This window comes from Parasteatoda tepidariorum, chromosome 1 (genome assembly GCF_982258835.1).
Source record: "Parasteatoda tepidariorum strain Cologne lab strain chromosome 1, Ptep-v5.0, whole genome shotgun sequence".
In the NCBI taxonomy this organism is placed as follows: Eukaryota; Metazoa; Arthropoda; class Arachnida; order Araneae; family Theridiidae; genus Parasteatoda; species Parasteatoda tepidariorum.
In genome coordinates this window covers 34,079,639-34,093,384 of record NC_141755.1, presented here as the reverse complement: position 1 = coordinate 34,093,384, position 13,746 = coordinate 34,079,639, and the positions used below count along the sequence as shown (strand labels likewise).

The 13,746-nt window shown below is 28.5% G+C and overlaps 1 protein-coding gene across 6 annotated transcripts in view; it reads right to left on the bottom strand.

Annotated features, from left to right (window-relative positions):
• LOC107453040 (ATP-dependent RNA helicase DDX4) overlaps window positions 1-13,746 on the bottom strand; it is a 50,624-nt gene that overhangs the window by 17,168 nt on the left and 19,710 nt on the right. For 2 of the 6 annotated variants that reach the window (XM_071180021.2, XM_071180020.2), the window contains exons 2-6: window positions 12,146-12,185; window positions 11,166-11,203; window positions 10,091-10,152; window positions 7,588-7,746; window positions 3,469-3,558 (exon numbers count right to left, since the gene is read on the bottom strand). In XM_071180021.2, coding sequence (XP_071036122.2) covers window positions 3,469-3,558; window positions 7,588-7,746; window positions 10,091-10,152; window positions 11,166-11,203; window positions 12,146-12,184 — 388 coding nt within the window. In that variant the 5' untranslated portion in view covers window position 12,185. The remainder of the gene's footprint in view (window positions 1-3,468; window positions 3,559-7,587; window positions 7,747-10,090; window positions 10,153-11,165; window positions 11,204-12,145; window positions 12,186-13,746) is intronic. The other 4 variants (XM_071180023.2, XM_071180022.2, XM_071180026.2 and 1 more) reach the window with 2 other exon arrangements.

Sequence of the window (13,746 nt, the reverse complement as noted above, 5' to 3'; positions counted from 1 at the left end):
AGATGCTGTGAAGCTGTCTTAAAAAGTAAGGGTTATCCTACTAAGTATTGATTGTGCAAGTATCACTTTAAAAAAATTCAAATCTAAGATACATCTGACTATTTGTTGCATAACCTTTTTTGTAATACAGATATTGTAATACTGTATTTATTATTAAATTCTACATTAAATTACCTTCAATTTGATATATAAACGTTTGTATTTAAGTGAAAATTAATATATTCTACAAGCACACAAAGTTGAAAAACATGAAACTTTCAAAAAGTGTCCACACTTTTGGCCACCACTGTATATATAGGGTGACCAGACGTCCCTGATTTCCGGGGATTGTCCCCGGCGAGGACCTCATGTCCCCGGTCGGTTTGCGTCCCCGGTTATAAAATTGAAAAATTTTGTGTAAAATATTTGATAAAAATATATTATATGTAATTTTTATTTTCTCAAAAATTTTCATACAAATTAATGTAAGCATTGAAAGTTAAATGTAAACTAGTTTTTAAGAACACACTATAACTTATACTACAGAAATTTTGGAACACATAACTTTAACATCTAGTAATGTTTACATTTTTATTAGGCTGTACGCCAGACATGTTTACATACGAAAAGAAGTTTAAAACAAGACGTAACATGAATATTAGTTGCTGCTTTTAAAACAATTAATATCTCGAGTTACATAAACTGGCAATATTAGCTAATTTCCACTAAAAACGACAACAATTACTACATTTCAGTTTTATTTTAGAAAAATAACTAAAACATTTTATAATCAGGTAAACGTTTTATAAATATCTAACCAATAAAGTATAAAACCATTTTTTATGAAATTGTTATTATTACCACTTACGACTAATTAATTTTTATAAATTCTAATTATTCTACATTTTGAAAACCTCATAATTTGTTATCGTAATAGATATTTAGAAAAATATTTTTATTGCTTTAAAATAGATGTCAATATGGCAACAGAAACAAAAAAAGGAAAATGCCATTATTTGGATGATTGGAAAAACGAGTTTCCATATGAGCTTGCTATGTGCTGGCCAAGCAGCAATGCGCATGTAGAACGGGTATTTTCGCGCATAAATAACTATTGGACTAAAGAAAAATCGCGAATGGATTTGAATACAGTGAAAGCGGTTTTATCTGTACTGATTAATTTTGATTTTTCATGTGACATATTTTCTCAATTACTCGAAAAAATCCTGAAATTTTAAAGAAGATTCATTCTTCAGAAAAATACGGTGTTTAGAAATAGTATAATTTTAAAAGCAATACTATTGTTTTGTTAATTACTTTTAAAATTGTGTAAAAATGTTATGATCACGATTTTAACGATATAATTTATATACTAAATTATAAAAAAAATGTAAACGAAAAAAAAAAAAATTTTTTTAAGATAAATGATCAAATTTTTTTTTTAATTTTTTCTGTCGATAAAATTGGGGGGGGGGGAGAGAGAGAGAGAGAGATGAGTGTCCCCGGAATTGCCCGAAAAAATCTGGTCACCCTATGTATATATAAAAAATAGACTTTTCTAGGTTTCATAAACTGGTAAAAGCTATGTTTGTTGAGTAAATATTCCAGACAATTTTTCCAGATAAAATTTTACTTTAAGACTAAGCAAGCCAGACACAGCTACTGGGAAAAATACCCAACCCTTAACAGGATCATTCAAAATTGTATACTGTGGTAGACTGATGAGTATAACCATTTTAACACTTACCAGAAAGTACTTCATATAATGGAGCAAAGCAAAATGAAAATATGTTAAAAAAGCAAGTCATTAAAATACTTAATCCAGTTTTAAAATTAGTTTTCAGAATCGATATTTATCCACAATAAAATATTAAATCTGTGCAACAAATTAACTTTTTGAAGCTTAAAGGATAAAAAACATATTAAACATGTCATATTTAAAACAAGAATAAAATAAAAAAATTGATACAAAAGGTAGCAGGAAAAAAAAACACTTCACCGAACAAAATACAGGAAAGAACAAACAGAGGAGGTAAGTTTCAAGCTACAAATACAGTGCACTTCCGATTATCCGGGTTAATCACCGGGACAGGTCGCACTGACAATCGAAAAACACGGATAACCCGAAAACTCCTTTTATTAAAGAAAAATTCAAAATCAGTACAAAAAATATAAAAATTACTGACATTTGCATGCATAACATCTAACTAGGAATTTTCCTTATTAAAAAAATGTGTAATGCATCTTCGCCATATATCGATGCACATATTTTACGAACCGCAGTAATGTCACCGTAATCAAATCCTCCCATATAATCTAATAAAGTTTCAACAGAGCAGCAGAATGAGAAATTGTATTTCATTCATTTACTACAACTTCTGCATCAGTTACTATCATCACTATTTGATTTAACAATATAACGATGTCTTCATCAGTCAAATACTGGAAGCCAGGCTCACATGCATCACTTAGAAACCAATCTTCTAAATTTTCTTCATCAAGAATTTCAAAACCTTCGATTTCTTTTGCTTGTTCGAGAATAATGTTATCATATTTTTCTTGAACATCTGAAGAGGATTGTTCATCAAGCGATATGATCTTTCTCCAAGATCGTGATAGATAACGTAGACGATTTTACCTTTGACCATGCTGCTGATATTCCATATACTGCAATCCAATAACGAATATTGCTTCCAAAAATTTGGTAGTGTTATAACTTCATGAATCAAATTTTTTTAATCTTGAAAATGTCTCTCGTTATATTTTTTTGTGGGACTCTGGAATGAGCACGGATAATCCGCAAACCGGATAATCCGTGCACGGATAATCGAGAGTGTACTGTACTACATCAAAAATAGAAACTATTTTTATGCAAGCTTTTTTAATAAAGAAATAAGTAATTTAATTTCAGTGTACAAGTCGAAATATTATTAACTAACATAAGTATCTTGGGTGACTTGAAACTACTTTTAACATTTTCACCTAATTTGAATTTCTGAGAGATAAGAGTTTGTTTTCTACACAACTTACTTAGAAAATAAGAAATTTTTACTATCCTGACAGAATAACATAGTGGTAAGAACGTTATAAAGTAAAAATTAAAATATACATTAGAAATTTACCTAAACACCATGTTTCACGGAAGCTTAATAGCTTGGTATGTTTATAGCCAAGAGATTTCGTGAATTTTACCATTCCAATTACTTAGATTTTGTATTTAGTTACATACTTATCAGCAAACAATTATATCCATATCTTAAGCAAGAAAAGTATGTGAGCTTTATATTAAGTTATAACTTAAGTTTTATTTTACTAAGCACTGCTAATTTTAATAGCTAAACATAAAATTTTAAGCAAACAATGCTATGACAGAATTGAATTCAGCAAACAAAACTTGCACTTCAATATTTATTGCAAAAGGAAGGTAAAGGTAGGATTAGCAGCAAGGTGACACACAGGTTTTCCAAGCAAATAGAGACTGAGATGTACCTCTGTTAAACCTACTCGTATTTCTGTCAAAATTTCTGGACTCGCTATTTGAATAACCATAAGATGAATTTTTGTAGGTCTTAGAATATTCTATAATAAATTATACAGGTAAGTAAAACAGTTAACTTTCATATGTAATTAATACAATTAAAATATGCTAATGCCCACTTAGAGATGTTTTAAATTGATATTAAAAATTTATTCAAAAGAAATTTTAATTTTGCTGACAAAAAAAAAAATATCTAATGCGACCCCACAATTAAAAAATATTCCAAGTTTTACCAAAATAAGATTTATAATTTTATCAAAACGTTTTGGCACACAAAATTAGCAAGGTTCATATTAATAAGATTATAAATTTTCATTTACAAATACTTTATAATGTTAAAATATTAAGGAATGAATTTTAATGAACTAGCTCTGTGAGTCTGTCAGCAGAAATCCTCCGAGCACAGCAGCAGAATACTTCTGCTCATTTTTTATCAAAGCTTTTTTTTTTATTAAAAAAAAAAGCAAACAAAAGAGAAAATTCCTGGAGAATCCTTTTTAAAACATCTCTAATCTTGTTTCTAATAGCTTAATTGAGAGAACACCACAAAGAACAATCATTGCATAAAACTCAAATTCAAATACTTGCAAGATAAGACAGAATTTTTACAATACTAATCTTTGACTATGCTGAAATTGCAAACAAATTAGGATTTCTGAAGATAGTGTTGCAGGTTCACTCGGTAAATTCTGCTACTGGCACTGTCTCAAACAAGCAATAATTTATTTTGCATCAATTTTAAAGTATCCTTTTAATGCTTTCAAAAACTTAAGTATACTGTGTCATATTTTTGAATTAATATAAAAAGCATGTTGTGCAAGTAAGCAATGCCCCCCTTTTTTTTGTATTTTAATCATGATCTGATAAATTTCATATTTCTATTCTAAATTAATGTTAATTTGAACGTTAAAAGTACATGTGCTTCTAAATTGTTAAATTTTCTAATTTTTTTAACATATAATATACATATTGTTATCACAAAGTATGGTTTCCGGGTAAAAAAAAAATCAAGTATACAATAGGCTTGATTTTAGACTCATAAACAGAACATGTGTTTTTCTCATTAACAATTTTAAACTACTGTATCAAAATGAAATATTGTAACTCTGAAAAATAAAGCCTCTTAATTTAACATTAGAATTTCTGCAACCGTCTTATTTACATATTCATATTCTTTGTTTTTTTTCTTTTCTTCTTTTGCCTTATTTGATTTTCCTTTTCAAATTCCACTATTTTAGATAAATCTTACCCCTTAATCATTGTGATGTTTTGTGAAGTTCTATTGTTAAACTTCTTTAGAAATGTTTTTTAGGGTGATTGCTGTAAGGAGAAATTATCCAAAATTTTTCCCCTCACAGGGATGAGATTGGCCAAAAGGCAAAAAAGCTGAATTTCCATTTGAGTAAATTTTACGCGTGTGCAATTGTTTAATAATAAATTCCTGACAATTTAAGATAACGAACAAAAATTGCGATTTTAGTTTGAAAAAATTACATGATAAACAGCAACTGTTTAGATAATTATTTTCATATGATGAGAATTTTGCATTTTATATCATAAATAACAGCAGCATTATTCGGTGCTGAGTTAAAAAAACTTTCCACAAAAAATTTTATAATTGAGGGGAAACAGATGGGTGATTAATTTAGTCGTTAGCCCATCTTTTCACAAATCCTATTTTTTCTTTCTTTATCTGCCTTTGTCACATTCTTCTTTGCAAGCACAGAATGTAAGTTTTGAATATGCCTATATATGCTAATAATTGTTGATGGAAAAACAGTCACATTTATAGTAACTAATTTTAAAAAAACCTACTTCTTACAAGAATCGGAATAATTGATTTTAAACTCGTGTGAATACGAATCGTTACATAGGTTTTTAAAAACTTGTAAATACAAACAGTGATATTGGATTTTTAAATCTCGTAAATAAGAATCATATTGTAGTATATTCAAATTATGTGCATAAGAATCGAAATGTTAGCAAATTCCGGGCTTGAGACTTTTAAAAAGCTTGAAGTACGAAACTAGGAACTATCTGGCGGGCGGGTAAAAATGAGGAAAATCTTATCTTCTGTGCGTAAAAGCAGAGAAAATAGCTAAAATGTAAAAGGATTGACAGATATGTAGGTTGAATTTTCTGTTTATCTTTGAAAATCGGAAATAAATACAAGTCTTTTATTTCAACAACTAAATTTTTCGAAAAAGCAAAATCTTTATTTTAAAAAAAAAAAATTTTAAAAAAAGAGAAACTTTTAGGAGTTTGATAAAAAGGCGAATATTCGAGACACAAAAGTAAAAAAAAGCGGAAAAATCTCATCCCTGCCCTCAATATATAGTATTCTTAGTACTCATTTTCTTCTCGTATATGGATGGTTGATTAAAGGTAAACAATAACAAGCTTCCTAAAACCAGAAGAAACATAGAAAAACTCCTGTATATCCGTCCGCTTATGAGGTGATGCGTGAACAGGCCGATATTCTAAAAGTTTAGTTAATGTAATTTATGTTTAAATTATGCATCATTTTACCATTCATAAGATTTTCCTGCAACTATAAATTCTAACTGACTGTAAGCCAAAAACAAATGTAGGAAAACTAGTAATATCACAACAGAAAGTGTAAAGTTTGGAATGTTTTAAGTGTTATCAGTTATTTGGCTGTTATCACTTATTTCACGTTTTGACTTAAAAATCAATTAGAAGCGACCGGGAAGTCTTTCGACAAATTTTAACCCCTAGCGTCATCTGTGGTTAGCTTTGTCAACAATCCAGGTGCATAAAAATAAAGTTTTTAATTACATATCCCTTCATTTAAATAGATTTAAAAATAATAAAAATCCAATGACCCCTTATAAAAAATTCATTGCCATACACATCGTGAAAAGTTTTATTAAAAAATAAACAGAGGTTATTGAAAACTGTTTCTAGTTATTGAAAATTTTCTATGGGGATGTCAAATGACAAAAAGAGATTAAGCAAGTGAGTTGCGAATGATGGTAATTTTTATTTTATTTTATTCGATGGCCACTTTATTGAGTAGACATGTGACGACAGCTAATCTTGTTACTTATTACATGTCTTAAGCAGACTATTTAGGTGGAAAGAGTTTCCTTTAATACAGTTTTATTGAAATATAATAATACAATAAGCCCAGTGACAGAATTTTTTCGGGCTTTCTGCGACAAAATTCTCTAGCACTAATATCTTTCTGCAATGTACATTCAATAATACCAAAGATGAATGTTGCTAATTAAAGGTAATTAAAACGCTGTGTTTACAAAAACAAAAAAAAAAACAATCTATGGGCAATATTCTCACATATTATTGGAGGGCGCACTAATTATTTCCTTTATCGCATTTTGCAAATCATCTTACATTAAAAAAATAATTCAACATAATGAAATCTGTAGCAGCAATAAACGAAAAACAGATCGACGATGAAATCATGCGAATCGGACTCTTCAGAAGGGTGTTAATCAAATGCAATGTTTCATTTTCAGATTTGATTGTTGTAGAAAATAACACCGTATGAAAAATATCGGGTTTTAAGAACAATGTGGAAATCAAAAGCAATAAATGCCCAAAAAATTGATAAAATGATTGCCTTAAAAAGTAAATGATCAAATGCGCAATTCGAATTTCCCATATCACCTACTTGAAATACATCCGGACATCTAAACGCCACGTGAAAATCAATGTCAATAACTGATGAAAATACAATCAAAATGGATTAACGATAACGGCATTAATTGAGGGCTTCAAAAAGTGATTATTTAAATGCGCGATTCGAATTTTGCGTGGAAATTTCTGATGAAAAACAAACCAAAATTTTTTACTTCTCAAAAGAAAAATCTTTCTGCAAGAACTCTGTAAAGTTCTGCGACAATGTCGCCATGATTCTGCCACAGGGACAATAAGTAAAATGTCTTTCATTCGATGCAATTATTAGATGCTATAATAAAGAAATTGTATGGTTAAAAATAAAAAATAAGCTTTTATACACCATGTAATTCAAAATGACACGATTCAATAAGGCAGCCAGATACAATTATAACAAAAATTAATAATACCTCTTGGTTTAGAATCATAGCTGTTTGAACTGTTATAATTATTACTGCTAGAATAATTCTGATTGTTGTTTGAAGGAGTTTCATCCCATCCATCATCTTGCCAACCTGATGATGGTTGAGTATTCACGGGTTCCCAGCCGTTATCACTGGATTTTGTTCCTACATTTTATTAAGAACAAGATTAACTTTATTTCATTAGAAATCTTTACTTTAGAGTAAAACTAATTGAATTACATTAAAAAATATGGTTACAGACAATTTGAAATTCAGATAAATATTTCACAAATCTGTTAATATATTAAAATATAATTTTGATTTGAACTTGGAAATTTTCTTTCTTAAAAATCAGCTTAGCTTTTATAATTTAAACATATTCAAGAAAAAATTTAATTTTACATATATATTTATAAATTTGTGACAGTAACAAATTTAAATAAAACATTGATCTATTTAACATAATACAGGAAAACTTGAATAGAATTAGATAGCTAAAGCACTGTAAATAAACCAATTACAGGGTGTGTATTACATCTTTCAACAAAAAATAAGCACCTTTTAAGTACTATTTACATTAATAAAATGCAAAATAATTTTTTTAAGTCTTTACATAATCATAAAATAACTAGTTTCTGACAAAAAAAAACTTTTCTTGATTTTTATCAGCCAATATAAAAAGAACAATTTTTCAGTTCGATTTCAGAAGGTGGGAAAATACAGCAGAGTTGCACATGAGAGTGTTGGTATTTCATTGAACCCAGCTCAGTAGATGCACATGGAATCTAAGTATTCCATCAAACATGTAAAATGATTGGAGATTTCAAATTTCATACGCTATGGATCGAACAGTACACTGAAATAGATTGTAGTTTAACGGATTGCAAAAACACTTAATAGAACAATGTGTAAACCTCCGTTTTGCATAATACATGGCAAAAATAGACATGTAAGAAATAAAAATTTCCTTTTCAATAAAGGGAATATCAAGCAGTTTTTAAATAGTAAATGAAAATAAGCATCTTTCAGCACTAAAACATACTATACTGTAAAAACCATGCACCATGAATTATCAGAACGATTTGAAGAATAACATCTCTTTATTTTTGTAAAAACACTTAATTTCAAAAAAGGAAAAGGTATACTCTGTGCAATGTAAGGTTGGTGGGTTTTGGGGGACAGGACACACGTTTGTTCTTTAAAGAAAAAATTACGCATTGCACGTCCTTTGAACCAGATTATGTGCTGATATATTAAAGGGAAAAAACTATAGGAGCCAATATTTTGTAAATTCTTGTGGTTTCCGGATTCCTTTCTTGGGCAGCAATAAATAGTTTTCCGGCCATAATTACCCGTTTGACAGTTTTCTTACGTCTTCTGTTTTTTAAATTTGATATACCTAATACGATACATAAAGTTGCAGCTCAAATTCCAAATTTGCGTTATCACTTTATAACGTGTTCACTTCGTGACAATTAGAGCCTTTGATGCTGCCTTTTTGGAACTATGCTCTGAACTTGAGTTCTCACTTCTTTGAAGCGTTCGATTCATAGCAATTCCATCTTAGTTTCACATCATTTAAAATGTTCAAAATTGAAATTTGGGTTATCACTATGATTTGTTCAATTTGCGATTATATCAGTATTTCTCATTGTTTTATTATAGGTTTTTCGGTAGTTACTCATAATTTCATCAGTCCCTTCCTTTTCATATTCTTTTTAAACTTCTGATATTTTTTATACAATGTTATTACAACATTTGATTTCTGACAATTACATTGTAATTTCCTGTCATCAGATGATACAGGGCTGTCCGGCTCGGCAAAGCGTGCCGAGTGGAAATTAAAAAATACTGCTCTCCATCAGGAGACTAAACTTAATTGTATACAAACACTACGTGAAAGCAATAATTTTATCATGTGGCATCAAACATTCAACAGTGAAGGAGGAAAACAGCCATATTGTTTATTCTGAGCTTGTGGAGTATACAGGAATTTCTGGATAGTAGCAGCTAAGAAATTACTTGCCAACACTTACTCACCAAAACACTATTTGCTTTGCAAAATTCACATTATTATCATATTTGGTGAGTTGATAAATGCTTAGGGTGGACCTTGTTTATTAAATTCAGTAAGCTTTGCTGCAGCTGAAAGAGGTTTCCATTATATGTAAAACGTTAATACAAGTGCAAGAAAGAAACAAACCAAGGCCTACTAAGATGATAGCCTCTAATATTAATAAGCAATGGAAATTTCCAGACTCTTGGAAGAAAACTATTGAAGGGGCCAAATTTAAAAATCTCTGAAGTTAATTTGCAATTTAACTGCAATTTAAAAAAAAAAACACAGCTTGTAATTTATATGCATACATAATTGTGATCATTCTTATTTGCAAAAAATTTTTGTAATCAATTACTTTTCAGTAAGAAGAAATAGGTTTCTTCTGGGCAAAATTTTAACCTTACTTCTTACTTGTGTAGAAAATTACTTTGCAGGAAAAAAATTACATACCAATTTCAGGAAGAGCATCATTCATTGAAGACATATTCCCAAATCCTCTGCCTCTTCCCACACTAAAACAAATACAAATTTTATTAAAAATTAAGACATTCACTAAATATGGAATATAATTAATTAGAGCTGATATGGGGATATTTCAGTTTCAAGATCTGCCACACCAATTGCAATCACCAAGAAGCCAAATGCATTATTAAAAAAAAAAGGAAAAAAAAAAAAAACATTTCATAGTTTTTTTTTTTGGAGGTGGCTTTGAGTTATTTACAAGCAAGTTACTGGTTAAACCCTCGAAAAAAGTGTTTTTTCAGGGTATATTAAATATGTTTTAAGCGATTTTAAACTTTAAAACTTTATTTCCCTTTAAACCCTTTTTACAGAGAAAGCACCCTGCCCTTCTTTATTAATAACTTTCCACTAATTATACACTACAAATGTAAACTATTGCTAGAATGCTACTAAAGCTGTAACAGTCATGTGACACAATTAGAATAAAAAATATTGAAATGGCACGAGCACGAGAATTGAAATTCGTAAGCTTATTTGAGGTATTCATGAATTAGCACCAAAAAGATTATGAAAACACTTCACAATTTAATTTAGTAAATATACTAAAAAAGCAGAAGCCTGTCAGAAGCTCAAATAATTGACATTATGCATACAAATTAGAGAAATAAAAGATACAACGCTTCTAGAAGCAGAATTTAATAAAAAGTAAGCTACAAAATAGTCTTGACCTTAAAATCATAAAGTTGTGTTAAAAATGTATTGTAGCCATATAGCAAGTAATTTTTGATAAATATATAATATCTCTAAATTTTTCGGCAAAAATATTAATTATGACTAAAAAAAGATTCTGTTTAAAAAAAATATATATAGTTTAATTTTTATTCATTAAATTTAGGTATTAAAAAAATATTTACATTTCTGTATGCAGGAAATACTAATCAAAAAAAGAAAACACATGATTTTAACATCTCAGTTTAATTAACAATTATAAAAATTACAATCACTATTAACAATAACTATAAAAGAATTCCTTATCAAAATAAAACATTCTATAAATACTTACTAGAATCCATTCTGGGAACCATTTACTCCATTCGAATTCTAAAAGAAAAAATCATTTACTATATAAGCTAACTAAATACAATTGTTATTACAATAAAATACAATGCAACCTGTTTCATATAATCTGTTAATTAATATACATTTGATCATTGAAATTTAAGAAAAATTTTATAGATTCAATTTTAACTGAATGCTTTGCTTCACACAAATCTTATTTTGCTAGCTTAATTTTCAGCAAAATATGGGTAAGATAAGATGATTGTTCGTTACTAACCGAAGAACCTTTTTCTTATAGCTAATATAACTTTTAAAATTTTTAATGTATCCTTCTGCAAATGTATTTAGAAGGCAAAGTGAATAGCATTGATCTTATAAGAATTTCCTAGTTTAGTCCTTTTTTTAAAGTTTTGTATATTTGCTCAGGTTGCAAAAAATGAATTAAAATTAAAAACAATTCAGTTAATAAAATGAGTTCAGAGTCCTTGCAAAGCAATACTTTCCACGGTAAGAAAATTTCTTTTTTGTAGAAACTTTAGAAAAAATTTTATTCTGTAAAATTATACTGAAAAAATGTCTTTCTTGCATATCAAAGGGGAAAGAAATGTCCGATTTTTCTATTCTAATTTGAGAATTAAAAAAATCAATAATGACTGGCTTCAGATAGAATTTGAAATAGATATAAAAAAGGAATCTGAAATCTCAAAAGTTTAAAAGATAGTTCACTTCAGAAATAGTGAACTTTTTTGCATTTTCCTTAATAAAAAATTAAAGTGAGTGGGAATTTTGATACAAATTCAGATTAGTGGCAAAAGAATTGTGATATATTTGTCCCTTTTTTTTATTTTGGTTGAAATAAAATAGATCCACTATTTTTCTTATATTACACACTCTAGTCTTCACTTTTTTTGCTAACTCGTACAGTAAAATATATTCATTTTGCTTTGTTAAAAAATGCTAATTAGTATTAACTAAAAAACTTACATTATTAGTTGAAGCTGGTTCAAAATCGTCGTCCCACATTCTGCAAAGAAAAAATGAAAACAGCTATAATTATTCATACATAAATATGAAAATATAAGGCAAAAATGATATCTGGTATTCAATTATAAGGGAAAAACTATCATTGATAAAGATCATATAGGGGTGATTGCTACACAAGTGAGAAACCCAAAAAATTTTACGAGCAAAAACTTGATAAATTTATTTACTCTACATGTTTTTGAACTAGGATTTGTAATTAAATTACCTACCAATGAAGAATATCACACTTTTATTGTAACTAATTTAAGATTGTCAAGATTCTTGTAAAAATTTCTTACAAGAATTGTAAAAATTTTTTAGACAACAAGAATACAAATCTCCAAGTGTAATTTAATCTCAAAGTGTAACGAAAATCGATATTACAAATGCATACCTGCCAACTTTTAATCCCTTCCATTCTGATATTTTCCAGTGGTATTAAAATGGAATTAAAATTTATTTTTTAAGCCAGAAAATACGTTGTATTTGAAAAAGCTTAAGCTGACAGCCATGATAGCAACACATATCAATATATACGCTTAATTTTTTTAAGTACAGTGGTGATCAAAATCATTTAAAAATTAAGTTTATAAAAGAAAAAGTATATATTTACTACCACTTTAAATATCAAAATAAAATTTTACGCCAAATGCGTAAAAGTTGGCAGGTTTGCAAATGTGTGAGTGCGAATCTCGATATTGAATTTTAAAAACTTGTGAATCAAAATCAAAATGCTGGATTTTTAAAACGAGTGCAAACAAATTCCAATATTTAATTTTTAAATTAAGTAAATGCAATCACTGATCACTGTGAATGATTTTTAAATCGTGTAAAAACGATTCACAATGCGAAACTTTTAAATCAGGTAAATACAAAAATCGGTATATTATATTAAAACCGTGCGAATATGAATCATGATATTAGCAGATTCCAGCGTGTGGTCTCAAAAATTAAAATCGGTGAAAATTCTGACAAACTAAAAGAATAAAATTGGCAGAAGATTGCCATGTATAAAAACGCTTCAGTAACAAACTTAGTGAAAGTTTCAAAATTTAATTTTAGATTTGAAAATTTCCTCAAATTTTGACTTCATTTGTTTGATTAGTTTTGATTTGCCGAAATTCGTGAATAAATAGTCTTCAAATATGCAGAATTTCACGTAATTAAAAGAAAAATGAGATGCCCTACACCTGCTTTCTAAACCTAGAAGGATATGAAAACAACGGATTACAATCACTCCTGGATTAAACTTAACTTAACAAAATATGTTCAAAATAGTTTAAAAACCAAAATATAAAGAGGTAGGCATTGATGAAATACAAGGAAAATTACTGTAATGAGTAAGAAAAAGATGACAATGAACAAAACGAAACCTAAATACTAAAAAATTTCGATTTAATTTAGAATAACAATGAGTACAACCAGCATTCATTCTAGACCTCATAGAGGACAGGGAGCTAGAAACTGAAAAGGGCACTCTTTCCCTTACCTATATTCAAAAAATCCTTTTCCCTTCTATTGAATTCAAACTGTCAAAAAGGAACTAAAGTAAAAAAACTTCA